The 25715-nt window shown below is 46.1% G+C and overlaps 3 protein-coding genes across 7 annotated transcripts; 2 read left to right on the top strand and 1 right to left on the bottom strand.

Moving 5' to 3' along the window:
* Positions 1 to 411: 411 nt before the first annotated feature.
* Positions 412 to 13424, top strand: LOC135554506 (histone-arginine methyltransferase CARM1). 2 transcript variants are annotated; one of them, XM_064986846.1, is made up of 16 exons: positions 412 to 590; positions 2978 to 3100; positions 3455 to 3561; positions 3719 to 3823; positions 3985 to 4095; positions 4770 to 4947; positions 5159 to 5249; positions 5445 to 5526; positions 6333 to 6418; positions 7067 to 7156; positions 7554 to 7691; positions 10424 to 10513; positions 10609 to 10721; positions 11127 to 11204; positions 11320 to 11388; positions 11659 to 13424. In XM_064986846.1, the coding sequence occupies exons 1-16, from the start codon at positions 449 to 451 to the stop codon at positions 11814 to 11816; spliced, it is 1761 nt and encodes a 586-aa protein (XP_064842918.1). In that variant the 5' UTR covers positions 412 to 448; the 3' UTR covers positions 11817 to 13424. The 2 variants fall into 2 exon arrangements, with proteins under 2 accessions (XP_064842918.1, XP_064842917.1); XM_064986845.1 differs by having other exon boundaries at positions 2975 to 3100.
* A 1260-nt stretch (positions 13425 to 14684) lies between these two features.
* On the bottom strand, positions 14685 to 17987 carry LOC135554510 (protein YIPF1-like). The gene is made up of 9 exons (XM_064986852.1): positions 17916 to 17987; positions 17512 to 17577; positions 17193 to 17341; positions 16980 to 17060; positions 16740 to 16827; positions 16423 to 16539; positions 16081 to 16247; positions 15661 to 15843; positions 14685 to 15349 (listed from the first exon to the last, which is right to left on the bottom strand). Exons 2-9 carry the CDS (start codon positions 17540 to 17542, stop codon positions 15278 to 15280), a joined length of 888 nt encoding a protein of 295 aa, XP_064842924.1. The 5' UTR covers positions 17543 to 17577; positions 17916 to 17987; the 3' UTR covers positions 14685 to 15277.
* LOC135554508 (histone-arginine methyltransferase CARM1-like) lies at positions 17574 to 25418 on the top strand. Of its 4 annotated transcripts, XM_064986851.1 has the most exons (6): positions 20020 to 21224; positions 22443 to 22532; positions 22627 to 22739; positions 23133 to 23210; positions 23326 to 23394; positions 23662 to 25418. In XM_064986851.1, the coding sequence occupies exons 1-6, from the start codon at positions 21112 to 21114 to the stop codon at positions 23817 to 23819; spliced, it is 621 nt and encodes a 206-aa protein (XP_064842923.1). In that variant the 5' UTR covers positions 20020 to 21111; the 3' UTR covers positions 23820 to 25418. The 4 variants fall into 4 exon arrangements, 3 of the variants coding, with proteins under 3 accessions (XP_064842922.1, XP_064842921.1, XP_064842923.1); XR_010457700.1 differs by lacking the exons at positions 22627 to 22739; positions 23326 to 23394; positions 23662 to 25418 and adding an exon at positions 18259 to 18714 and having other exon boundaries at positions 19224 to 20156; XM_064986850.1 differs by lacking the exons at positions 22443 to 22532; positions 22627 to 22739; positions 23133 to 23210; positions 23326 to 23394; positions 23662 to 25418 and adding exons at positions 17574 to 17653; positions 18562 to 18714 and having other exon boundaries at positions 19224 to 21111.
* The last annotated feature ends 297 nt before the right edge of the window (positions 25419 to 25715 follow it).

Below are 25715 nucleotides of genomic sequence, written 5' to 3'. Positions count from 1 at the left end.
CCCTGTCACATAGAATGCTGCTCAAGTAATACCAGTGCATATTTGCCAATAGTCTGCCAGATAAATGTATTTAGCCACTGCCCAAAGTTGTAGGTTTTGGTACTTGCTGCATGACATGTTACACAGCAGAACCAATATTATTCACACAGATTTAACAGACCAGGATACGAAACGCAGCCTGGCTGACAGTCTGACATTTTTATTTAATTCAAATGATTATTCAAGAACCCCTATTTTTCTCTTTGTCCAACTAACTGTACTGTCTTTGCTGAAACAGTGTACAGCAGTGACAACAGAAGTCAGTGCAGTCTACTGTATTTGCACTAAGCAGTTTGCCTCTCGGCCACAGAGTGGCGGTAGAGCTGTGTGTATCCCGTTTCCTGTCGTGAGTGCACGTCCAACGCTGGATGTGAGGCCACAGTGAGCTGTCTCTTCCCACAGATCGAAGATGGCGGTGTCGGTGTTTCCCGGCGTGCGGCTCCTCTCTATCGGAGACGCAAACGGAGAAATACAGCGTCACTCCGAGCAGCAGCCTCTACGACTGGAGGTGAAAGCCACACAGGACGCGGCCATGATCAACCTCTCCAACGGTGAGTGGACTTGAGACGGCTCTTCCATACCCCGGTTCGGCCTGGACTCCTTGTTAACTGACGTTACCCTAGCGAACTAGCCAGAGCTAAATGCTAAAAAGATAGCTAGCTAACCGATGCGAGTGCCTGGTCTTGCACGTGTGTGCGGGTTCCACTTCAAACCCGACTGGTTCCACCTATATAATCCAACGTAATGGGGACTGTTGTTTTCGCTTATCGCTATTAGCTAGCTAACATAACTTAGTTAACTAAGGTTACTTCTCCAGCACCACGACAGCGCACTGTTGGTAGCTTAGCTAACTATAGGAGGTTAGCTTTAGCAAGCTTACTGCGCTCATTTCGTGGCTTGTGGACCACGTTTTTTCTTACCTATCTATTTGTCTTGAGGAATATTCTTTAAATTATTAATTTAATGCGAAGTAGTCAGTTTTAGCTCACACGAGACGTTTCCAGGACAGCAAGCTAAGTGTGACCAAGCACATTAGATACCTACCCTGTTTACTAATATCAACTTGCTAACAATTTAGCGCCATATTGCATTTCAATGATCGCATTTCAGCTCGTTACACATTTACGCAGATAGCCAAAGCTAATTGACATGTTAACGTGCTCTTTCATTTTTGCCCCAATAAGCTATCAGCCATACTACGCAATGGTTTGCCCTTAATGCCACAGAGTTATAACAGTTAAAACAAACTGCGTCATATGAGCATTGCCCTCTTTATTAGATAGTTATGATAAAGCAAGATAACATTTGACCCTTTGAGATGGGTATCTTAAAAGTGTTTTGTTTCGGAACGTCGTCGTCTTTGCGCACAGATCATACGAGTAGCGGTGCAAACAAGCAAGCTCACCCCGGTGGCTCGCGCGTGCTACTTTATGGTTATCTAATCTACTGTAGATGCCTAGCTGAGTGAATAAATATCGATTATTAACGAAATCGTTTTTTTAAGGCTAAATATGGGTCCTTGTGTTTCGATGAGCTAAACCAGGCTCGTATTAGTTATTCATCTTTGTTCTCCCCTGAACAATAGCCAGCTAGTCCCCCACCTCCCTACTCCCCTGTCGATCACTTGTGTGCTCGCGCTGAGCGCTTGCAGCTTTTGTTACATTGTGAGGCACAGATGGGATGTCCCTTTCAAGAAGCGGTGATGTTCCTCGTTTTGATACAGTCGAGCTTGGGCTGTGGGGAAAGTAGAAATGACTGTGTGGAAGGATGTTTTTCAAGGTGTCCTATCAAAGTTTTATGATATGTGTGATTGCCTGGTCCGGTCCATAGGCCCAACAGCCGTTTCCTCTTCCAACATTCCCATGATGATGGAAGATAAACGTTTCCACACCAGGCAGGAATGAACTCCCGATTGAATTGCTACATAGAGCAGCACGACTGAGTCTAAAGTAATCTGACCAATTTTATGTTTTCCACTTGGAAAAATAGTGTCTTGCCACACAATCATTTTATTTCTGCTTTATTATAGACACATAAGCACCTCAATCAAACACAGCACACTAGTAATGTCTGTATCATGCTGGAATGGGTGTATTTACATTGTCCATGAGGGGCAATGCCTTGGCCCAGCAAAAATAGCACAATTTTGCTCTTCACTTTGACAAGTGTCTATTATGACCTGACATTATCCTGTTAGAACATTGACATGACTGTCATCTGGTTGTTCCATATCTGTAACATGTCTATAGTGACAGTCCTTGTCCCCCATCTGTCATTGTCATTTACCACAATGTTCAGCTGAAGGGCCTTGTAGACAGGCCAGGTCTAGTGGAGGGAGATGGTTGTAGCCTACATATTTTAAAGCATGCACTCTATCTCCTAGCCTTTGCATCGAACACACACTTGTTAAGCAACACACACACTCCGGCTCTCATATTTATCGCAGGTTAATCCGGTGTCAGACGCTAGTTTGGTCTGTTAATAAAACATGCTGCATCTGGCTAATCTAAGTAACAGCGCTAGCCTTAATCCCATCACAACTGCTGGATTATACCACAGATTATCTCACTGCCATGCAGGCACAGCACTAGACCTACCTTGCCAATATATTGCTTTCACATATCCAGTCTTTAAAACTATGTCATCTTAATCATCCAGGAGTGTGTGTGAAATAGCTTCAATAGAATAAATTACTGACTTTCCCTCGGCTAAAGGAGGTTACAAATATCTCTTTGCTTGCTGCTATGGTTGAGATGCTTTAATGCTAATTGAGTCAATAAAGCTCTGTGTGTGATCAGGCCAGTTCTGTTAGCATGTTGTTCTTCATATTGCGTGACCTACGGTAAGCCACATACTCCTGTGCCACGCTTATTCCATGAATGACCTGTTGTAGGAGTGTTGCTGGGCCCTAACTATTGTATGACACCTCTCACAGCAGAGGAGACATGTGTGTTCAAGTGTTCGGTCTCCAGGGACACAGAGTGCAGTCGCGTGGGGAAACAGTCGTTCATCATCACGCTGGGCTGCAACAGCGTCCTGCTACAGTTCACCTCACCTGCAGGTAGCTAACCCCCGGCAACCAACGCCACTCTGTCTCAGAGAATGCTGTCATTGTCTGTCTGTTTTTTCTGTCTGTCTTTGACTGCCTGCCAGTAGGCTATATCTGTCTCTGTCATTGACCCTCTGTCTCCTGTGTGTCTGTGTCTTTGAATCCCTGTCCTAGTGCACATGTTCCTGTCCTCATAAAGAGATTCTTATTGTTTCTCATACTTGTCTTGCCTCTGTCATCCTTGTGAACTGTTATAATTGGTTATTATTATTGTTTGTTTGATTTCTCCCCATTATGACTGGCTTAAGACTGTTTATAACTTGTCTGATTTGTCCTGCTTATAACCTGTTATGACGATCTCCTCAGAGTTCTCATCGTTCTATAACCTCCTGAAGAACTGCCGCGGCCACAGTGGAGAGCAGTCGGTCTTCAGCGACAGGACAGAGGAATCATCCGCAGTACAGTACTTCCAGGTGCACACGCAGAATCTGACATGCATTGCAATAAATCATTTATTCCAACCTTTATTAGCTCAGTGACAATATTAAAACACCTCGTGAAAAATAAGCTGTTCTGTCACTTTATTTTCCTCTCACTGCCCTGTTCTCTCTCTCGCCTTCGCTCCTCCAGTTCTATGGCTACCTCTCCCAGCAGCAGAACATGATGCAGGACTACGTCAGGACAGGAACCTATCAGAGGGCCATCCTCCAGAACCACACTGACTTCAAGGACAAGGTACTGATGCACTGTCCTGGGACTTAAATATAGCTTGTTCTGAATTGAGTCCTTTGCTGTATTTGAAGCTAAACTGTTTAATTGGTTTGGGCAGTAGACACTGCTGGATTTCATTGATGTCTTTATCATGGATGAATTAGAGTCCATTCCTCTCTCTCTAGGTGGTGTTGGATGTGGGCTGTGGTTCAGGGATTCTGTCGTTCTTTGCTGCTCAGGCTGGGGCCAGGAAGGTCTACGCTGTGGAGGCCAGCACCATGGCCCAGCATGCAGAGGTAACAGACACCCTAAACTATGTCAATTAAGTGACCTATATATTTCCAATTAACTGCACTTTTTCTGGCCCGCAAATTGATTTTGACAAACCACCCCTGCTCAAACCCTATCCTCTTCTTGACATGCTATGTAGCCATAAATCTGGCAGATGTATCAGCCTCACTCTAATACACACACACTAACCCTCCACTAGGTCTGGGTGAACTCTAACCCCCTGGTGTCCTCTCCACTTGGCCCTGGTGAACTCTAACCCTCTAGTGTCCTCTCCACTAGGTCCTGGTGAACTCTAACCCTCTGGTGTACCCTCCACTAGGCCCTGGTGAACTCTAACCCTCTGGTGTCCTGTCCACTAGGCCCTGGTGAACTCTAACCCTCTGGTGTCCTCTCCACTAGGTCCTGGTGAACTCTAACCCTCTGGTGTACCCTCCACTAGGTCCTGGTGAACTCTAACCCTCTGGTGTCCCCTCCACTAGGTCCTGGTGAACTCTAACCCTCTGGTGTCCCCTCCACTAGGTCCGGGTGAACTCTAACCCTCTGGTGTACCCTCCACTAGGCCCTGGTGAACTCTAACCATCTGGTGTACCCTCCACTAGGTCCTGGTGAACTATAACCCTCTGGTGTCCCCTCCACTAGGTCCGGGTGAACTCTAACCCTCTGGTGTACCCTCCACTAGGTCCTGGTGAACACTAACCGTCTGGGGGACCGTGTGGTGGTGATCCCTGGTAAAGTAGAGGAGGTTACGCTACCTGAGCAGGTGGACATCATCATCTCAGAGCCCATGGGCTACATGCTCTTCAACGAGAGGATGTTGGAGAGCTACCTCCACGCCAAGAAGTTCCTCAAGCCTAGTGGTGAGACAGAGGGAAGGTTGGAGGGAGAGCATAGAAAGGGGTAGAGTGGGAGGGAATGAGAAAGGGAGAAAATGTCAAAAGGTCTGAAGATTATTTTGAAGCCCAAGCAGTAAATAATATTCAAGTCTACATTTTAAAACTGAGAGACATATTCATCATGACTAGCCACTGGTGATTGTACCATCATTAACTGACTTCATGTGTGTCGCAGGTAAAATGTTCCCCACCATCGGTGACGTGCACCTGGCCCCCTTCACAGACGAACAGCTCTACATGGAGCAGTTCACCAAGGCCAACTTCTGGTGAGTAGGAGGGGAGGGAGGAGAGAAACGGGGAGTAGGAGGAAGGATGGGGTTGGAGGGACGGAGGGGGAAGTGGCAAGAGAAGAAGCTCTGGGAGTAGAAGCAGTGAATGTACGGAGATATCAGTCACTTTTCGTTGTGCTGCTGTAGTTGATGGGATTGAGTTGATGATGATTCTCTCTCTCCCTCATTCAGGTACCAGCCTTCCTTCCATGGTGTGGACCTCTCAGCCCTGCGAGGAGCAGCGGTGGATGAGTACTTTCGCCAGCCCATTGTGGTACGTAGAATTCACAGTTGTATGTCAGACTCTTGAACACCCATCTTCTGACATTGCCTGCCCCGCACACCGTGTCGGTTAAAGTGATACCCCCCCCCAAGATGATTGGGGTGCATGGGGGAGGTTAACTAGGAAATGTTTATGGGATGGGGTGTTTAAGGCCTGAAATAGTCAGGGGGTATGTGAGGGCGAGCTGTTTGTGGAAAATTGGGTTGCATAGTACGGACTGGCCTGTGTGTTTGATTATGTCTAAGGGTGGTACATGAGGTATGTGTGTTTATGGGCAAACACTGATGCAGGATAGGAGATTGACTGTATGGCGAGTGTGTGTTTGTGGTAGAAGATACCACCGTCACACTGTGTGTTATGACGGCTGGAACAGATAAGTTAGATGCGGTCTGAGTTTAGGATCCCAATGTTTTCGCCCAGTCTAACACCACAGAACCAACAGTGAGGTTTCAACAGTACTATCACTGCTCATAAGGGGTGTTCATTGAATTAATCTCAACCCTTTTATCACACACAGCGACACACCACACACACCGACAACGACACACACACACATAATTTTCCAGCGGTAGTCAGCTGGGTAGGCCTCCTCAGTGCCTGCTCCACTGTCACTCTGCTGGGAGAGCCGGGCCCGGCCGGAGGGCCTGGTTCTGGGTACAGCCTCTGTTCTAGATCATTAAATTAAGGCATAGACCGTCTCCGTACCCACTCTAGCCAATGCTGCCATAAAACATTTCTACCTAACTGGGACTTACCTGGATACTCTTGCTTCCCTCTTCCCCATCCCCCCCTCTCAGGACACATTTGATATCCGTATCTTGATGGCCAAGTCTGTCAAATACACAGTCAACTTTCTGGAGGCCAAAGAGGAGGATTTGTACAGGTCTGTGTGCCGTTTGTCTGTGTCTGTTATTCCCTCATATATTTATTATTGAATTGTTATTCATAGATTTGAGAATTGAGATGCGTAGATACATGTTACTGAATGTAGGGATGTCCTACTTCTCTAATATGGGGCTACTTCCGATTTTTGAATTTTCTACATCAGCAAAAATACTACATAATTCCTTCTAGTGTCTAAAAATAACCTTAAAACAGCAATCAGCAGTTGAAACAATAACAAAGCAAATTCCCCGTCCCCTTTATGTAAAAAGCTGAAGGATGGGTCTGGAGAAATGTAGCCACTGTCAAATTCATAGACTGAGCTATGGATGCAAGGACTGACCATCCATAATATCAAAATTATAGTTTTAACCATGTTTTGATGATATATATTGTTTACATTTACTTTGTTTACAAACATTGGAGTAAAACAAACTTATATTTTGGGTTCTGATGGGGTACGGCAGTTGAACTAAGCTCATGAGGTATTTATAAGTTATATTCTTCAAGACATAATGGGTATATATCATTAATTTATAAGTCCAAAAAATGGATGTAGCAACAGCTGATTGCCCCTTTAACTAGACTAACGCTTATCCCACTCTTTTCTCTCTTTCCCTCTTTTCCCTTCTCTCGCTCTCTCTTTCAGGATAGAGATTCCCTTTAAGTTCCATATGATGCACTCAGGGCTGGTGCACGGCCTGGCCTTCTGGTTCGACGTAGCGTTCATGGGATCAATGTAAGTTGGCCTAAGCTGCCTTAACCAGGGCTGAAGTGTGTGTGGTCAGGAGTAAAATCACATGATCCAGGACTCCTGACCTACATGGATCCAGGACTCCTGACCTACATGGATCCAGGACTCCTGACCTACATGGATCCAGGACTCCTGACCTACATGGATCCTGACTACAGCCACACCGTCACTTTCCTTTTTCTTTCATCACTTCTTTTTCTCACAGACATTGTAATAAACACAAAGACAGAAAGTGGGTGCAACTTAAAAGCAATACAATATAGTACAATACATTCACTATAGGAACATTTCACAATAAGTTGTAAAGGGCTGTTCCTACCGAATATCTGACCATGCTTGTACTGGAGTAGGATGACCTCGAACCCCCTCCCTCTCTCTGCAGGGTGACAGTGTGGCTCTCTACAGCCCCCACAGAGCCCCTGACCCACTGGTACCAGGTCCGTTGTCTGCTCCAGTCACCTCTCTTCACCAAGGCAGGAGACACACTTTCCGGCACAGCACTGCTCATCGCCAACAAGAGGTGAGAGACTGTAGAGGGATCTACTGGGAGTCTGTTGGGGAGGGGAGGCTTTGGTGTTAGTGTGTTGCCATTCACCTCTAGGCCCAGGCTTGTGTTATATGACAATTCTAAATGAATATGTGTGTAGGTGATATACAATGAGCTCCAAAAGTATTTGGACAGCGACAATTATAAAGAAATTGCCTCATACAATGACTATGGGGATGAAGTGCAGACTAAGCTTTAATTTGAGGGTATTTTCATCCATATCGGGTGAACCATTTAGAAATTGTTTCCAATTATTTTGTGCCCAATTGAAATTGATGGTAAATAATGAATTGTCATTTTTGAGTCACTTTTATTGTAAATAACAATAAAATGTTTCTAAATACTGTGGATGCTACCATGATTACATATATTCCTGAATGAATCGTAAATAATGAGTGAGGAAGTTATAGTGTAACCTCATGCTAACCTCTCCCCACTACAATAACAGGGGAGGTTAGAATTTGGTGGGGTGGGGGGTTGTGGATGATATGTGCATCTGCAACCTCATGTATCAAAACAACAAAATGTCTCACTGCCTCAATACTTTTGGAGCTACCCAGTGCATTTGGAAAGTATTCAGATCCCTCGACTTTATCTAAATTTTGTTAGGTAATAGTCTTAATCTAAAATGTATTAAATAACAAAAATCCTCAGCAATTTACACACACCAGCCCATAATGACAAAGCGAAAACAAGTTTGTAGAAATGTTTGCAAATGTATTTAAAATACTTAAACTTACCTTATTTACGTAAGTATTCAGACCCTTTGCTATGAGACTCGAAATTGAGCTCCAATGCATCCTGTTTCCATTGATCATCCTTGAGCTGTTACTACAACTTGATTGGAGTCCACCTGTGGTAAATTCAATTGATTGGACATGATTTGGAATGGCACACCTGTCTATATAAGATCCCACAGTTGACAGTGCATGTCAAAGCAAAAACCAAGCAATGAGGTTGAAGGAATTGTCCGTAGAGCTCCGAGACAGGATCGTGTCGAGGCACAGATCTGGAGAAGGGTACCAAAACATTTCTGCACCATTGAAGGTCCCCAAAACACAGTGGCCTCCATCATTCTTTAAATTGGAAGAAGTTTGGAACCACCAAGACTCTTACTGAAGCTGGCCTCCCGGCCAAGCTGAGCAATCGGGGGAGAAGGGCCTTGGTCAAGGAGGTGACCAAGAACCCGGTGGTCACTCTGACAGAGCTCCAGAGTTCATCTGTGGCGATGGGAGAACCTTCCAGAAGGACAACCATCTCGGCAACACTCCACCAATCAGGCCTTAATGGTTGTGGCCAGATGGAAGCCACTCCTCATTAAAATGCACATGACAGCCTGCTTGGAGTTTGCCAAAAGGCACCTAAAAGACTCAGACCATGAGAAACAATATTCTCTGGTCTGATGAAACCAAGATTGAACTCTTTGGTCCGAATGCCAAGTGTCACATCTGGAGGAAACCTGGCAGTTTTAAGAAAATACCAATAAAAAGTATGACATAAGAATAACTTAAAATTAAAGAGCAGCAGTAAATAACAATGGCTATATACAGAGGTTACTGGCACAGAGTCAATGTGTGGGGGCACCAGTGTCAAGGTAATTGAGGTAATATGTACATATAGGTAGAGTTATTAAAGTGACTATGCATAGATAATAACAGAGATTAGCAGCAATGTAGGGGGGGGGTGCAAATAGTCTGGGTAGCCATTTGATTAGCTGTTCAGGAGTCTTATGGCTTGGGGGTAGAAGCTGTTTCGGAGCCTCTTGGACCTAGACTTGGCGCTTCGGTACCGCTTGCCATGCGGTAGCCGAGAGAACAGTCTGACTAGGGTGGCAGGAGTCTTTGACAATTTTTAGGGCCTTCTTCTGACACAGCCTGGTATAGAGATCCTGGATGGCAGGAAGCTTGGCACCAGTGATGTACTGGGCCGTACGCACTACCCTCTGTAATGCCTTGCGGTCTTAGGCCAAGTAGTTGCCATACCAGGCAGTGATGCAACCCGTCAGGATGCTCTCGATGATGCAGCTTGTAGAACCTTTTGAGGATCTGAGGACCCATGACAAATCTTTTCAGCCTCCTGAGAGGGAATAGGTTTTGTCGTGCCCTCTTCACGACTTCCTTGGTGTGCTTGGACCATGTTAGTTTGTTGGTGATGTGGATGCCAAGGAACATGAAGCTCTCAACCTGCTCCACTACAGCCCCGTCGATGAGAATGGGGGTGTGCTCAGTCCTCCTTTTCCTGTAGTCCACAATCCTCTCCTTTGTCTTGATCACATTGAGGGAGAGGTTGTTCTCCTTGCACCGCATGGTCAGGTCTCTGACCTCCTTATAGGCTGTCTCAACGTTGTCGGCTATAATTGGCTAGGCTATAATTGCTGCCAAAGGTGCTTCAACAAAGTACTTAGTAAAGGATTTGAATACTTATGTAAATATCATATTTCAATTTTTCTTTTATAATATAAATCAGGAAAAATGTCTAACTTGTTTTTGCTTTGTCATTATGAGGTATTGTGTTTAGATTTTTTTATCTATAACAAAATGTGGAAAACGTCAAGGGGTCTGAATACCTTCCGAAAGCACTGTATATATGTGTATTACAGATGTGTGCTTGCTGAATCTGTGCTTCTCTGTCTGTCTGTGTTAATCGATCCACCTCCCTTCTCACCTCCTCCTATACCAATCCCTGGCTCTCTTCCCTCCTCACAGACAAAGCTACGACATCAGTATTGTCGCCCAAGTGGACCAGACAGGCTCCAAGTCCAGCAACCTCCTGGACTTGAAGAACCCCTTTTTCAGGTGAGTTGGTCTGTTCCGCTGCCCTCGGCCTGTGCCATTCAGGATAACGAGAGGGGGAGCTCCCTCTCATGGCGTGTATGTGTGTGTTTTTGTAGGTACACAGGCAGCACCCCCACACCCCCTCCTGGGTCGCACTACACCTCCCCCTCTGAGACCATGTGGAACACTGGGGGGGCCTACAGCATGAGCCAGGGCATGGCTGTGTCAGGTAAATACACACACATAGAGGACACTGGTAGAGGACACACACACACACACTGCATGAGGCAGAACAATGCTGTGTCAGGTAAACACACAGACGATACAAACAATCTGACCCATGATAGCATCATCAGGCAAAAGCATCCATACAGCATCACCACCAAATGTCTTACTAAACTGTAGGGATATCACAGAATAGATCAGGCCAACAGAGCAGCTGATAGACGGGGGATGCATGCTCTCTCTGAGGGGAAAACGGTGTGTGAGAGAGAAAGGATGCTTATGCTTCTGTTGTGCTTTTCTCCCATTTCGCTCCCTTTCTCTCCCCATCTCTCTCGTTCTCTCTCCTCCCCATCTCACTCTCTTCCCTGTATCACCCTTTCATCTCTCTCTCTATCTCTCTCTCTCTCAGGGATGCCTACAGCCTATGACCTCAGTACAGTCATGGGCAGCGGCTCGACGGTGTCCCACAACAACCTCATCCCCCTCGGTAGGATACTATGGACTGATGGACTGACTGACAGACAAGCACAGACAGTGTGACTGACTGTGTGTTTGTGTGTGCATTAATACGGTCTCACTATTTCCTCTGTTCCCGCCCTCAGTGAACACAGGGATAGTGAATCACACCCACTCCAGGATGGGCTCCATCATGAGCACCGGAATCGTCCAGGGTACGTCTCTTTATACACTATACAAGGGTTTCCTAAACTCGGTCCTGATTTAAATAATGAACTCCTCATCGAGCTTTGATTATTTGTAGTGCTAGGGCAAAACCAAAACGTGCACCTGGGGGGTCGTCAAGTTCCCTAAACGCCTATCATTTGTGTAAATGGGGGGGGTGGATTCTGAAGTGTGTGACATAGTTGGCCCACAACCACTCAAGGGAAGGTGATAACACTCTTTACCACTCTCTCCTTCCCATTTTCTCCCCCACACTCCAGGAGCTTCTACTGGCCAATCAGGTCCTAGCAGCAGCAGCAGCTCTAACCAGCAGCAGCAGCATTATCCCGTCACCAACCAGTTCACCATGGGGGGACCCGCCATCTCCATGGCCTCTCCCATGGCCATCCCTAGCAACACCATGCATTATGGGAGTTAAGACCTCGTCACCCTTCACCTCCGAACCCCTGCATGACCTCTACTAGCCCCTCCCCTGACCGACCACAGCCAGAACCAGAATACCAAAACCAGTGCTGTCGTGTTGTCCCTTCAGCACCTTCCTTTCTCCTTTACTGTCCATCTCTCTATCACTGGAGTTATTCTCATATCCGTCCCTCCCCGCCGCTCTCTCCGCTTTGAGAGCTGTTCCCCATCTTCCCCTCTCATCATCGTGCAGCAGCTATGATATCACCAGTCCAGCCAGAGGGTGGCAGCACCTCTACGTTCAACTGACAGACTGATCAGCACAAAGAATTGGCAGTTTTTCTGAATGGAGAGCTGAACTGAACTTTGTTTGACTGGACCTTTTTATGCTTTACAGACACATGTACACCTACACATACACATTGAACACAGAGACTTTTGCTGCAAAGAATAACTCAATGCACACCTGTACAGCAGGTATCATCTCCTTTATCCGGGTTCCCTCCCTCCCTCTCCCCCCTTTTGGACATTTCGCCTCCCCTTGTGCCAGTGTGATGCCCCACCCTTCCTCCTCCTCCACCAAACACAAACCCAACCCCATCCACTGCAGCCCGTCGCTATCCCACCTCCCCTTATCGCTGGATTGGATGTCCCCCACTACAGATCTGCACTGAAAGGACAGGGGGCTTTCCTGTACAGTAGAACACTATGAACAACCCTCACTGATGCCATTTTGTTTTCATATCGAGGCACTTCTCCACCTGCCTGTAGAGCCTCTCTCCTTAAACGGCCCCATTCCAGAGCGATAGCTAGCTCCCCCCAAGGTGTTTGTCTGGTCATCCATAGTGGTAGTCTTTAGCCCAGTAGACCTAGGCTATCTCAAAAGACACCCTATTCCATATACAGTGCTCTACTTTTGACTAGAGCCACATGGACAAATTAAGTGCACTGTATAGGGACTAGGGTGTCATTTGAGAGGCAGCCTAGATGTCAGTGTGTAGGAGAACGCTGTAGAACGTGATCTTGAAAAACACCAACTCTGGAACTCTTGTTAGAACCTCACCTCCGATTGAGGTATGTTGTCCAAAGCCAATGAGCTTCGAGGACACAGCAGCAGACCCGGCCCCCCACTCCCCTTCATAGCCAATCAGGATTGCAGTGAGCCGATGGTATTGGTGGAAGCAGGATGAACCCACAAAGACAGACTGGACCAAGGACACTGATGTTGGCCGTTGGAGCAGCTGAATCCTAGTTTACATTCTTCCCCGGTTTCCTTTCCTTCATTTTGAGACTGCGTTGGGGAGTTCGGATAGAGGGAGTCACCTCTTTCCCTCCTCACTACCTACGATATATCTAAACCTCTCCTCCCTCCTTTCCTGGGCAAGTCGATTGCCCAACCTTCAAACAAAGACTTAATGGACATGTATGCATTGCTTCCAGTCACAATTTGTGGGCTGAGTTTCATTTTTTTTTTTGATTTAGCAAGTTTTATGAAGAGAAAATGTCTTGCTAGTTTGTAGGGTTAACTTTTCAGTTGTCTTTATTTGTTTTATTTCTTTCACAGAAAAGCAACAAGTATAAAAGGAGTAAATTAAATGTTGGTGGAGAAGTCCCCAAAAAAATCTTTGGATCAGGTCTTATAATTGATATTAGTTTGAATTTTAACACCAATGTTGTGATAGTTGCTAGCTTAGCATTCAAACACTTTTCTCTGGGACCTCAAGGGACATCTATTGATGGAAAGTGCATCAGGAAGACTCCTGTTTGTATTGCTTGAGGTAATAAATTGCCCCTGACAATTAGCCACAGATCTAGGATCGGATTTTCCAAACCAAAACCAGCAGTTAGGGATGACTAATGAAATCTGATTTTATAACGTCATCTTGAGCGTACATGGTCAGCAGACATTGATGTGCCCAAGGACTATAGCTGTAAATGTGTCCTCCAAGCGCACACACACAAAGCAACTACCTCAAATCTCAGGGATCATTGCTGAGCCTAGCCCCTGAGGTGTCTGGACAAACAAGAATCAATGTTTTCAAAGTACAGTAAGCTAAGGGCTGGAACAAATGCTGCATACCTGGGATCTCTATATTTCCTCATATGAAATGTAGATGGTGGATATTTTGCAGCCTTTGTCCCAGCCCAATACCTACCAACTAATTAAACTAATTAATTTAAATCAGATGTGGTAGTGCTGGGCTGGAACAAAAGCCTGCCAAGACAGCACTCCAAGACCAGCGTTAGACCCCTGCCCTCAACACCAAGAAGATGAAGCAATTGACTGGAATGACAGTTTAATCACAAACCCGGGAAGTGTGAACAAAGAATAAATAATTAAATACACTGACAAACCCTTTCCTTAATTTACAAGTCTATCTACAAAAAGAAAAAGTGGTGTGGATACATTAGTCAGCACAGTACTACACGTTCCAGGACAACCCTTTTCCATCTCGGAGGTATACAACCTCACCCGCAGAGGGCTGGCGTGGGTGTAGTAGGCCTTGGTTCCAGCCAAGCTGTAACATACCTGTTGATCCAACTCATCTGATGGTAGAATCAGGTGTTTTTGCTTGGCTGGAACACAAGTATGCACCTTTATGGATAAGGTTGGCCACCCCTGTATTAGTACATTAAACATTCATACAGCATTTCCCTCCAATAGGTTCATCTCAAGATCAGACTGCAGCTGAGGATTTCAAGTCTAAAAATAATTCCTTTCCTTGTCTCCATCTGCACTGACAGAACTGAGCTGGTTAGAGCAGATCTCATGCTTCCTCCTTTCCTATGTTTTTTAGTGCAGATAAAATGAGATAAGAGGAAGTCTCGACTATTGAGGTGCACCCAACTTCTCCATGATAAATAGATTTATTACAATATACAAGTGCAGAAGCAAAACATTTCCCCCCAATGCAATCCTCATAACCCATAATTTGTTAATACTCATAGGCCTCTATCCTTGTCCCTTTTTGTAATAACATTTGTAGTCAATTACACAGTACTTTAATGGGCTGCTGATCCAGTTAAGTCCATAATGTACTAGAGTAGGGTTAGCACATCCAGAACCTCCAATGTTATGGGTACCTTTCTGACCACTTGTCAGTCCTCTGTGGATCCTTATTATTGGTTAGAGCATCGGAGTATGCAGGAGCTACGTCCCCTTATCTGATCTGAAAGGACTGGATAATGTGTGACCCACTGAACTGAAAAAAAAACGTCCACACAGGTGCTGTAAACTGATTTCATCCAACATTTCCCTCTCGACTCTTATAGCCCTACTCACACGACAATGTAGTTAACGATTTCGCCATTGACTCATCTGTTTTGCAGTCAGCCAGCTAGCTACTCTTCCAATGCTCACAGAGTAGGTAACAAAAGCCTAAACCTTTTATCTAGTCCTTTCAGATTCCCCAGTGGTCTCAAACTTTGACACATCTCCCTCCCTCATGTTCCTCTTGGTCAGTGGGTCTTGTTGGTCTATATTGCTGCTGTGTGGTTGGGTGCGAGTGTAGGAACTGGTGTGCGAGTCGCTGTCTGGAAGAAATACATCTGAAAGATGGCATAGAGGGACAGAGGAGACAGGTGTAAAGGGTTAGAAACTTAACGAAGAATGAGAGACTGAAGTAGGGTGTTGGAGATGAGACATGAAACATTTCCCCTGAGGCACATACAGCCGCGACATTCCCATTTAGATTATGATTAGGGCCTGGTTCAAACATTTTTTGTTTAAGTGAAATGAGGACTAATTTCTATATAAAATGTCAGAACATGATAACTGCCATTCTTCAAATTATTTGAACAGGGCCTAGGAGGATGGGGCTAGGTAACTATTGCCCATAGCACTCTTAGTGGGCTCTTACCTTGCAGCCAATTGATAGCAGCGCATGGAGAATGACGATTGTTGCCACGGTGGCAAAAGCAGTCACCTTGGTGTCATCGCGGACGACAGGCCAGAAGGTGAGCACCAGGACCGACCCAGAGATCACCATGGCGACCAGGATCAGCAGCCATTGGAGCCATTCGAATGGTAAGATCCACAACACCTGAGAGGGAGGTGATTGGTTTGTTAGAGAACAAAATGTTCGGATTGGGTCCCAATCAGATAGAAATACACTATAGAAAAGGGTCATATTCACTAGGCACAAAAACTAAAAACTATGAAACCGTAAAGTGGGTACCACCTGAACTTCATTTTCCATTGCAAAACATTTAGCAAGGGGATTAATGTTTTGCTAGCTGAATTACAACCCAGACAATTACAAGTGTGTCTGCTGACTCACTGAGGTGGGGATGTAGATGAAGAGGGAGTAGCCATAGACACACACTGTCTCCAGGAAGGAGTAACCACTCTGCTGCCTCTCCTCCCTCCGCCTCCAGGTCAGGAAACCCCATACACCCAGGGGCACCAGCCAGGCATACAGGAAGATCACTACTGCAGCTATCGTCACTGAGGGAGTGAGAAAAAGCAAGCAACATCACTGCTATTGCATGTAATATAACATGGTCTTGAAAAAGGCCTCTGTGCTGAAAAGTAAAACAGTCAACAATCCCCTTTGTTTACATAGCAAATCTCACATGAAACCATTGATAAGGAGCCAAGCTGTAACCCCCAGGTACCATACCTCTGTGGAACTGGGGTCTGTAGTGGTAATCAGGGCTCCCCAGAGATTTCAGGAAGGTGGACAGGTTACCACTGATGGCCAGAGAGAACACCAGCGTAACACAGATCCAGAAGGGACCTGGACATACGGGGAACCAGGAGGTAAGGTTAGTCTGGGTAGAGGTGGTTCACATTACAACCTAAGATATGCAGAGTTTGGCAAACTGTCGTCCAGTTTTACGGCAATAAAAGTTAACATTCTAAGGTCCATTCTAATTCAGATCTAACTATCTAGGAACAATTTTATCTAAGCTATAGTGGTGATTTGTGTCCCATTACCATATAAATCCGGACTCGACTGGAGGGTATGTTTGATGAAGTTCCGTCCTGGTAAAGGCATCACCGACCCCTTGACCCTGTCCAGCACCTGCATCCCATGACAGGAAGTCAGTCAACCAATGGACATTGCACAGCAACTAACACCACTACATTAATGGTTTCTATAAGGCAGATGTTAAAACAGCAACATAGACCAGCCTCACGAGTGCAGATTAAACTGTTATTTCAAGCATATTGTACCTGCATTGTATCCACATTGAAGAACGACTGGTAGTACTCAAAGGTCCAGAAACCGCTAGTTTGTTTCTCCCCTCTTAGGAGCTGTAAACAGTAATGTCAAATCAGTTATCCCCATATTGCTTGGTTTTTGGCTGTTTGTGCAAACATCATTACAAAGGCAAAATTTCTGATTATCAATGGAGCGATGTGATTGGACTCATTCATTGTCCTGACCTCTGAACTCTCCTCCTGTCCCTCATCATCGGACATGTCCAGTTTGATGTCCCCAGTGGCACCGGCCGGGGCCGTTCTGCTGGAGCCAGACATACTGAGGGTGGAGGCCCCAGGGTCTGCTAACAGCAGGTCAGTGGCCTCCTCAAACTCTAGAGAAGAAGACAGTGGTGGTTAGAGTGAGGGAATGAAGGAGGGACCGAGAGAGGAGGTGCAGGACAGTGGCAGTGAGAGATGTAGAGACAAGGAGAGAGGGGAAGAGTGAAGAGGTGAAAGGGGATAAACAGAGAGAGGAGGATGGGAGCCACTCCATGAGCCTCACCTTGGAACTTCAGATCATCTGGACTCGCCATGGTAACTCTGGAAAGATGACCACTTCATGCAAGACCTGGACGGAGATGAGAAATGTACTCAACTGTTGAGTCGGACGTATGGCAACAGTCTGTGTTCTTCTCCCAGATAAGGTAGCCTGCTAGCTTTTGCTACATATGGACAAGATGTTCTCTTTGTTGGCTGCCTTCTAAAGCATACGTAACAACATGTGTAGGCATGCGACATCGAATATGCAGGTGCAATTTTTTTTATCTGACAAATGACAGATTGTGTTGATCTGTTTGGCAGGCTAGCAGTCTGTGTCATGTTTATGCCTATAGTTTACTGTAACTCTAGCTAGTAGGTAGCGTCAGATTTATAGTCATACGTTGGCCGTCGTGATCCGAGACTTACCTGTTTGTCGCAGGAGGTTCTGTTGTGTTGTGTCCGCAATGCGAGCCAGTCAGCTATGTTAGCAGTGCTGGCACGACCACCTCGCTAGCCTGACAGCTGTCGAGCTAGCACTGTTGTCTCGCTTTATATCTCAATATCAACTCACCTAACAACAGCAGCACATAGTTAAATATGTTTTTTTTAAACGTGTACTGCGTTGGTTGTCTGAATAAACTAGCTAGCTAATTGTGTTAATTTCAACTACGGTGCACTAAATTCACATTATCACTCGCCTGTTCCACGTCACCTTATGTACACAACGGATCCTGTGTTGGCTCAAGACGGATCATCGTGTTCACGTGACCAGGTACAGACGGAAGATAATGCGGTGCGCCAAATGTGTTTTCTTTGTTATATGGGTGTTACCCGAATGTAAAAAAACGAAAAAACATTTGTACTTACATTATATTTATTAGTTTCTAATGATATTACAGGGATGTAATAACATTATTTTTAAGCAGAACTGGATATTTGTTTTTTTACGGGAAAAATAATAATAATACAACTTTTCACTGACATGCCATTTTGTCTCAATAAATAAAATAAAAACATCACATTGGATATTAATGTATTTTCCGGTCTTCTGTGTTTTTCCGATCCGAGACAGTCCGAATGTGAACTTCCGGAACGATCGGCTTCTGTCTGACGAACATGGCTGCCTCGTGGGTGCTTAGGAGATGGTGCTCCACCTCTGTAGCAGAAGCAGGAGCAGGACCCGTCAATGGCACCCGATGGGAGAGGTTGAAAAATAGCAAATTGGGTAAGAAATCGATCTATCTCTTGGTTGCCGTGTTAGCCCACCACGCCTTTACGAACCTGAACGAACGCATGATCTTTCTTGCTTAACTGTCTTGCCAAAGTCATTCATGAGGTTATCAGATTATGTGACATTAGCTTCAAACAAACTGTATCACGTTGTGGTTTTTACACAAGTTAGATTTGAAAATGTACTTCATACTCGTCTATGTAAAGGCATTGTTAGCTGTTGATCCTTTACAGTTGCCCCTGCTTGCAATCACAGGGTGGAGGAAGGCACGTGACTGAAGTTATTGCTGTGACCTCTCTCTGAGACAATCCCTGTCAGTTTGGAAATGCAATGCAATACAATACAGTGTTGGCACACAAAACATTATAATTGTGTGCATGCCTCACTACCATGTCTAGGGATATGCTGTCAGTCTGTTTTGCCTTTGTTTTAGTAAACCATCTATCTTATCTCGTGTGAATGCTGTCTGTCTTTTTCTCACAATTCTCTCCCCTCTCAATCAGGTGTGTGGTTTAGCGGCATGTCCAGAGACTACAAGGAGGCGTGTCGTGAGATTGTGGTAGGCGCGTGGGAGAGGCCAATCAAAGCTTCCATCTACCTGAGCCTTCTGGGTGGAGCCGGCACCTGCATCTACACAAACCCCGACGACGCCTCCTTCGAGACCACCGTCCTGGATACAGCCAATCAGCTCGGGCTCCTGACGCCGTGGATACGCAGTGGAACATCGGATGGGCACGTGCAGAAGCTGGCGAAGCTTCGTAACGAGGGAAGGTTACGTCACCTCAGCCTGGGAGTGGTCTCACTCACCTACTTCGCCGATTACAACCCGGACGCCAGTCTTTACGAGGCCCAGTGCTCCAACCTCTCTATCCCCTGGAGGGAGCTCCACACGCGGGTACTGGACGTTGGCTTCGCGGGCCGCTGGTGGATCCTGGACCATAAGATGAAGGACTATGATGTGAACGATGAAGAGTTCAAGCACCTGCCGCCTGCTATGGCCGCCACAGTGCCCCCTGGTGTCCAGGGGGTGGAGAATAACGAGAGGCTGCACAAAGAGTCATGGATGCCTCTGAAGACGGAGGAGAATGAGGAGAAGGAAAAGGCACCGGCAGCCGTAGGGGAGGAGGGGGGCATTGTAGAACAGATAAATATGGACAGTTTAGATCTTGTAGAAACAATAAAAATAAAGACAGGCATTGTAGCTCAACCACAGGAGCAACCTGACCCAGAACCACAGGAGCTACCTGACCCAGAACCACAGGAGCTGACGCTGACAGAGACGGAGACACAGGAGTAGCAGACACAAGCTCAAGCAAAGGCCTAATGTGTCATGGACCAATGGACTCACACTAGCAGGACAATGACTGCTGGACACATAATGAGATGGCTGGACAAGAATCTCTGAAAGGACATATTTATTGGATGTTGACAAGATGGTATGTGTGTATAAGAGTACCTTCTGCACTGTTTAACGTGTTATATAGCGCCCAAGCCTATTAACACTCTGGACTATAGCTACACATGCCATGATGTTAAAGGGTCTCCTTTATAGAATATATTACTGTTAACAGTTTATTAATGATACTTATTTGGTATGTAGTGCTCTATACTGAGATATGATAATTGATGCCATGGTCAGCAACCAAGATTCTCTAAACAGCCACTACAAACTTGAAATAACTTGATATTCTCTGGCCCTTTTGAATTAGTTTTAGCCAGTAGTTCTGAAAGTAGAGCTCACGAGCTAAAAGTGGTCCCCGGAAATGGCGTTCTACGTCACATGTGCACCAGTTTTCAGACCCTTTGCTATGAGACTCGAAATTGAGCTCCGATGCATCCTGTTTCCATTGATCATCCTTGAGCTGTTACTACAACTTGATTGGAGTCCACCTGTGGTAAATTCAATTGATTGGACATGATTTGGAATGGCACACCTGTCTATATAAGATCCCACAGTTGACAGTGCATGTCAAAGCAAAAACCAAGCAATGAGGTTGAAGGAATTGTCCGTAGAGCTCCGAGACAGGATAGTGTCGAGGCACATTTCTGCACCATTGAAGGTCCCCAAAAACACAGTGGCCTCCATCATTCTTAAATTGGAAGAAGTTTGGAACCACCAAGACTCTTACTGAAGCTGGCCTCCCGGCCAAGCTGAGCAATCGGGGGAGAAGGGCCTTGGTCAGGGAGGTGACCAAGAACCAAGGTGGTCACTCTGACAGAGCTCCAGAGTTCATCTGTGGCGATGGGAGAACCTTCCAGAAGGACAACCATCTCTGCAACACTCCACCAATCAGGCCTTAATGGTTGTGGCCAGATGGAAGCCACTCCTCATTAAAATGCACATGACAGCCTGCTTGGAGTTTGCCAAAAGGCACCTAAAAGACTCAGACCATGAGAAACAATATTCTCTGGTCTGATGAAACCAAGATTGAACTCTTTGGTCCGAATGCCAAGTGTCACATCTGGAGGAAACCTGGCAGTTTTAAGAAAATACCAATAAAAAAGTATGACATAAGAATAACTTAAAATTAAAGAGCAGCAGTAAATAACAATGGCTATATACAGAGGTTACTGGTACAGAGTCAATGTGTGGGGGCACCAGTGTCAAGGTAATTGAGGTAATATGTACACATAGGTAGAGTTATTAAAGTTACTATGCATAGATAATAACAGAGATTAGCAGCAATGTAGGGGGGGGGGTGCAAATAGTCTGGGTAGCCATTTGATTAGCTGTTCAGGAGTCTTATGGCTTGGGGGTAGAAGCTGTTTCGGAGCCTCTTGGACCTAGACTTGGCGCTTCGGTACCGCTTGCCATGCGGTAGCCGAGAGAACAGTCTGACTAGGGTGGCAGGAGTCTTTGACAATTTTTAGGGCCTTCTTCTGACACAGCCTGGTATAGAGATCCTGGATGGCAGGAAGCTTGGCACCAGTGATGTACTGGGCCGTACGCACTACCCTCTGTAATGCCTTGCGGTCTTAGGCCAAGTAGTTGCCATACCAGGCAGTGATGCAACCCGTCAGGATGCTCTCGATGATGCAGCTTGTAGAACCTTTTGAGGATCTGAGGACCCATGACAAATCTTTTCAGCCTCCTGAGAGGGAATAGGTTTTGTCGTGCCCTCTTCACGACTTCCTTGGTGTGCTTGGACCATGTTAGTTTGTTGGTGATGTGGATGCCAAGGAACATGAAGCTCTCAACCTGCTCCACTACAGCCCCGTCGATGAGAATGGGGGTGTGCTCAGTCCTCCTTTTCCTGTAGTCCACAATCCTCTCCTTTGTCTTGATCACATTGAGGGAGAGGTTGTTCTCCTTGCACCGCATGGTCAGGTCTCTGACCTCCTTATAGGCTGTCTCAACGTTGTCGGCTATAATTGGCTAGGCTATAATTGCTGCCAAAGGTGCTTCAACAAAGTACTTAGTAAAGGATTTGAATACTTATGTAAATATCATATTTCAATTTTTCTTTTATAATATAAATCAGGAAAAATGTCTAACTTGTTTTTGCTTTGTCATTATGAGGTATTGTGTTTAGATTTTTTTTATCTATAACAAAATGTGGAAAACGTCAAGGGGTCTGAATACCTTCCGAAAGCACTGTATATATGTGTATTACAGATGTGTGCTTGCTGAATCTGTGCTTCTCTGTCTGTCTGTGTTAATCGATCCACCTCCCTTCTCACCTCCTCCTATACCAATCCCTGGCTCTCTTCCCTCCTCACAGACAAAGCTACGACATCAGTATTGTCGCCCAAGTGGACCAGACAGGCTCCAAGTCCAGCAACCTCCTGGACTTGAAGAACCCCTTTTTCAGGTGAGTTGGTCTGTTCCGCTGCCCTCGGCCTGTGCCATTCAGGATAACGAGAGGGGAGCTCCCTCTCATGGCGTGTATGTGTGTGTTTTTGTAGGTACACAGGCAGCACCCCCACACCCCCTCCTGGGTCGCACTACACCTCCCCCTCTGAGACCATGTGGAACACTGGGGGGGCCTACAGCATGAGCCAGGGCATGGCTGTGTCAGGTAAATACACACACATAGAGGACACTGGTAGAGGACACACACACACACACTGCATGAGGCAGAACAATGCTGTGTCAGGTAAACACACAGACGATACAAACAATCTGACCCATGATAGCATCATCAGGCAAAAGCATCCATACAGCATCACCACCAAATGTCTTACTAAACTGTAGGGATATCACAGAATAGATCAGGCCAACAGAGCAGCTGATAGACGGGGGATGCATGCTCTCTCTGAGGGGAAAACGGTGTGTGAGAGAGAAAGGATGCTTATGCTTCTGTTGTGCTTTTCTCCCATTTCGCTCCCTTTCTCTCCCCATCTCTCTCGTTCTCTCTCCTCCCCATCTCACTCTCTTCCCTGTATCACCCTTTCATCTCTCTCTCTCTCAGGGATGCCTACAGCCTATGACCTCAGTACAGTCATGGGCAGCGGCTCGACGGTGTCCCACAACAACCTCATCCCCCTCGGTAGGATACTATGGACTGATGGACTGACTGACAGACAAGCACAGACAGTGTGACTGACTGTGTGTTTGTGTGTGCATTAATACGGTCTCACTATTTCCTCTGTTCCCGCCCTCAGTGAACACAGGGATAGTGAATCACACCCACTCCAGGATGGGCTCCATCATGAGCACCGGAATCGTCCAGGGTACGTCTCTTTATACACTATACAAGGGTTTCCTAAACTCGGTCCTGATTTAAATAATGAACTCCTCATCGAGCTTTGATTATTTGTAGTGCTAGGGCAAAACCAAAACGTGCACCTGGGGGTCGTCAAGTTCCCTAAACGCCTATCATTTGTGTAAATGGGGGGTGGATTCTGAAGTGTGTGACATAGTTGGCCCACAACCACTCAAGGGAAGGTGATAACACTCTTTACCACTCTCTCCTTCCCATTTTCTCCCCCACACTCCAGGAGCTTCTACTGGCCAATCAGGTCCTAGCAGCAGCAGCAGCTCTAACCAGCAGCAGCAGCATTATCCCGTCACCAACCAGTTCACCATGGGGGGACCCGCCATCTCCATGGCCTCTCCCATGGCCATCCCTAGCAACACCATGCATTATGGGAGTTAAGACCTCGTCACCCTTCACCTCCGAACCCCTGCATGACCTCTACTAGCCCCTCCCCCTGACCGACCACAGCCAGAACCAGAATACCAAAACCAGTGCTGTCGTGTTGTCCCTTCAGCACCTTCCTTTCTCCTTTACTGTCCATCTCTCTATCACTGGAGTTATTCTCATATCCGTCCCTCCCCGCCGCTCTCTCCGCTTTGAGAGCTGTTCCCCATCTCCCCCTCTCATCATCGTGCAGCAGCTATGATATCACCAGTCCAGCCAGAGGGTGGCAGCACCTCTACGTTCAACTGACAGACTGATCAGCACAAAGAATTGGCAGTTTTTCTGAATGGAGAGCTGAACTGAACTTTGTTTGACTGGACCTTTTTATGCTTTACAGACACATGTACACCTACACATACACATTGAACACAGAGACTTTTGCTGCAAAGAATAACTCAATGCACACCTGTACAGCAGGTATCATCTCCTTTATCCGGGTTCCCTCCCTCCCTCTCCCCCTTTTGGACATTTCGCCTCCCCTTGTGCCAGTGTGATGCCCCACCCTTCCTCCTCCTCCACCAAACACAAACCCAACCCCATCCACTGCAGCCCGTCGCTATCCCACCTCCCCTTATCGCTGGATTGGATGTCCCCCACTACAGATCTGCACTGAAAGGACAGGGGCTTTCCTGTACAGTAGAACACTATGAACACCCCTCACTGATGCCATTTTGTTTTCATATCGAGGCACTTCTCCACCTGCCTGTAGAGCCTCTCTCCTTAAACGGCCCCATTCCAGAGCGATAGCTAGCTCCCCCAAGGTGTTTGTCTGGTCATCCATAGTGGTAGTCTTTAGCCCAGTAGACCTAGGCTATCTCAAAGACACCCTATTCCATATACAGTGCTCTACTTTTGACTAGAGCCACATGGACAAATTAAGTGCACTGTATAGGGACTAGGGTGTCATTTGAGAGGCAGCCTAGATGTCAGTGTGTAGGAGAACGCTGTAGAACGTGATCTTGAAAAACACCAACTCTGGAACTCTTGTTAGAACCTCACCTCCGATTGAGGTATGTTGTCCAAAGCCAATGAGCTTCGAGGACACAGCAGCAGACCCGGCCCCCACTCCCCTTCATAGCCAATCAGGATTGCAGTGAGCCGATGGTATTGGTGGAAGCAGGATGAACCCACAAAGACAGACTGGACCAAGGACACTGATGTTGGCCGTTGGAGCAGCTGAATCCTAGTTTACATTCTTCCCGGTTTCCTTTCCTTCATTTTGAGACTGCGTTGGGGAGTTCGGATAGAGGGAGTCACCTCTTTCCCTCCTCACTACCTACGATATATCTAAACCTCTCCTCCCTCCTTTCCTGGGCAAGTCGATTGCCCAACCTTCAAACAAAGACTTAATGGACATGTATGCATTGCTTCCAGTCACAATTTGTGGGCTGAGTTTCATTTTTTTTTGATTTAGCAAGTTTTATGAAGAGAAAATGTCTTGCTAGTTTGTAGGGTTAACTTTTCAGTTGTCTTTATTTGTTTTATTTCTTTCACAGAAAAGCAACAAGTATAAAAGGAGTAAATTAAATGTTGGTGGAGAAGTCCCCAAAAAAATCTTTGGATCAGGTCTTATAATTGATATTAGTTTGAATTTTAACACCAATGTTGTGATAGTTGCTAGCTTAGCATTCAAACACTTTTCTCTGGGACCTCAAGGGACATCTATTGATGGAAAGTGCATCAGGAAGACTCCTGTTTGTATTGCTTGAGGTAATAAATTGCCCCTGACAATTAGCCACAGATCTAGGATCGGATTTTCCAAACCAAAACCAGCAGTTAGGGATGACTAATGAAATCTGATTTTATAACGTCATCTTGAGCGTACATGGTCAGCAGACATTGATGTGCCCT

The sequence above is a fragment of the Oncorhynchus masou genome, chromosome 14 (assembly GCF_036934945.1).
Source record: "Oncorhynchus masou masou isolate Uvic2021 chromosome 14, UVic_Omas_1.1, whole genome shotgun sequence".
Taxonomy (NCBI): Eukaryota; Metazoa; Chordata; class Actinopteri; order Salmoniformes; family Salmonidae; genus Oncorhynchus; species Oncorhynchus masou.
This window is presented reverse-complemented; position numbering and strand designations above follow the sequence as displayed.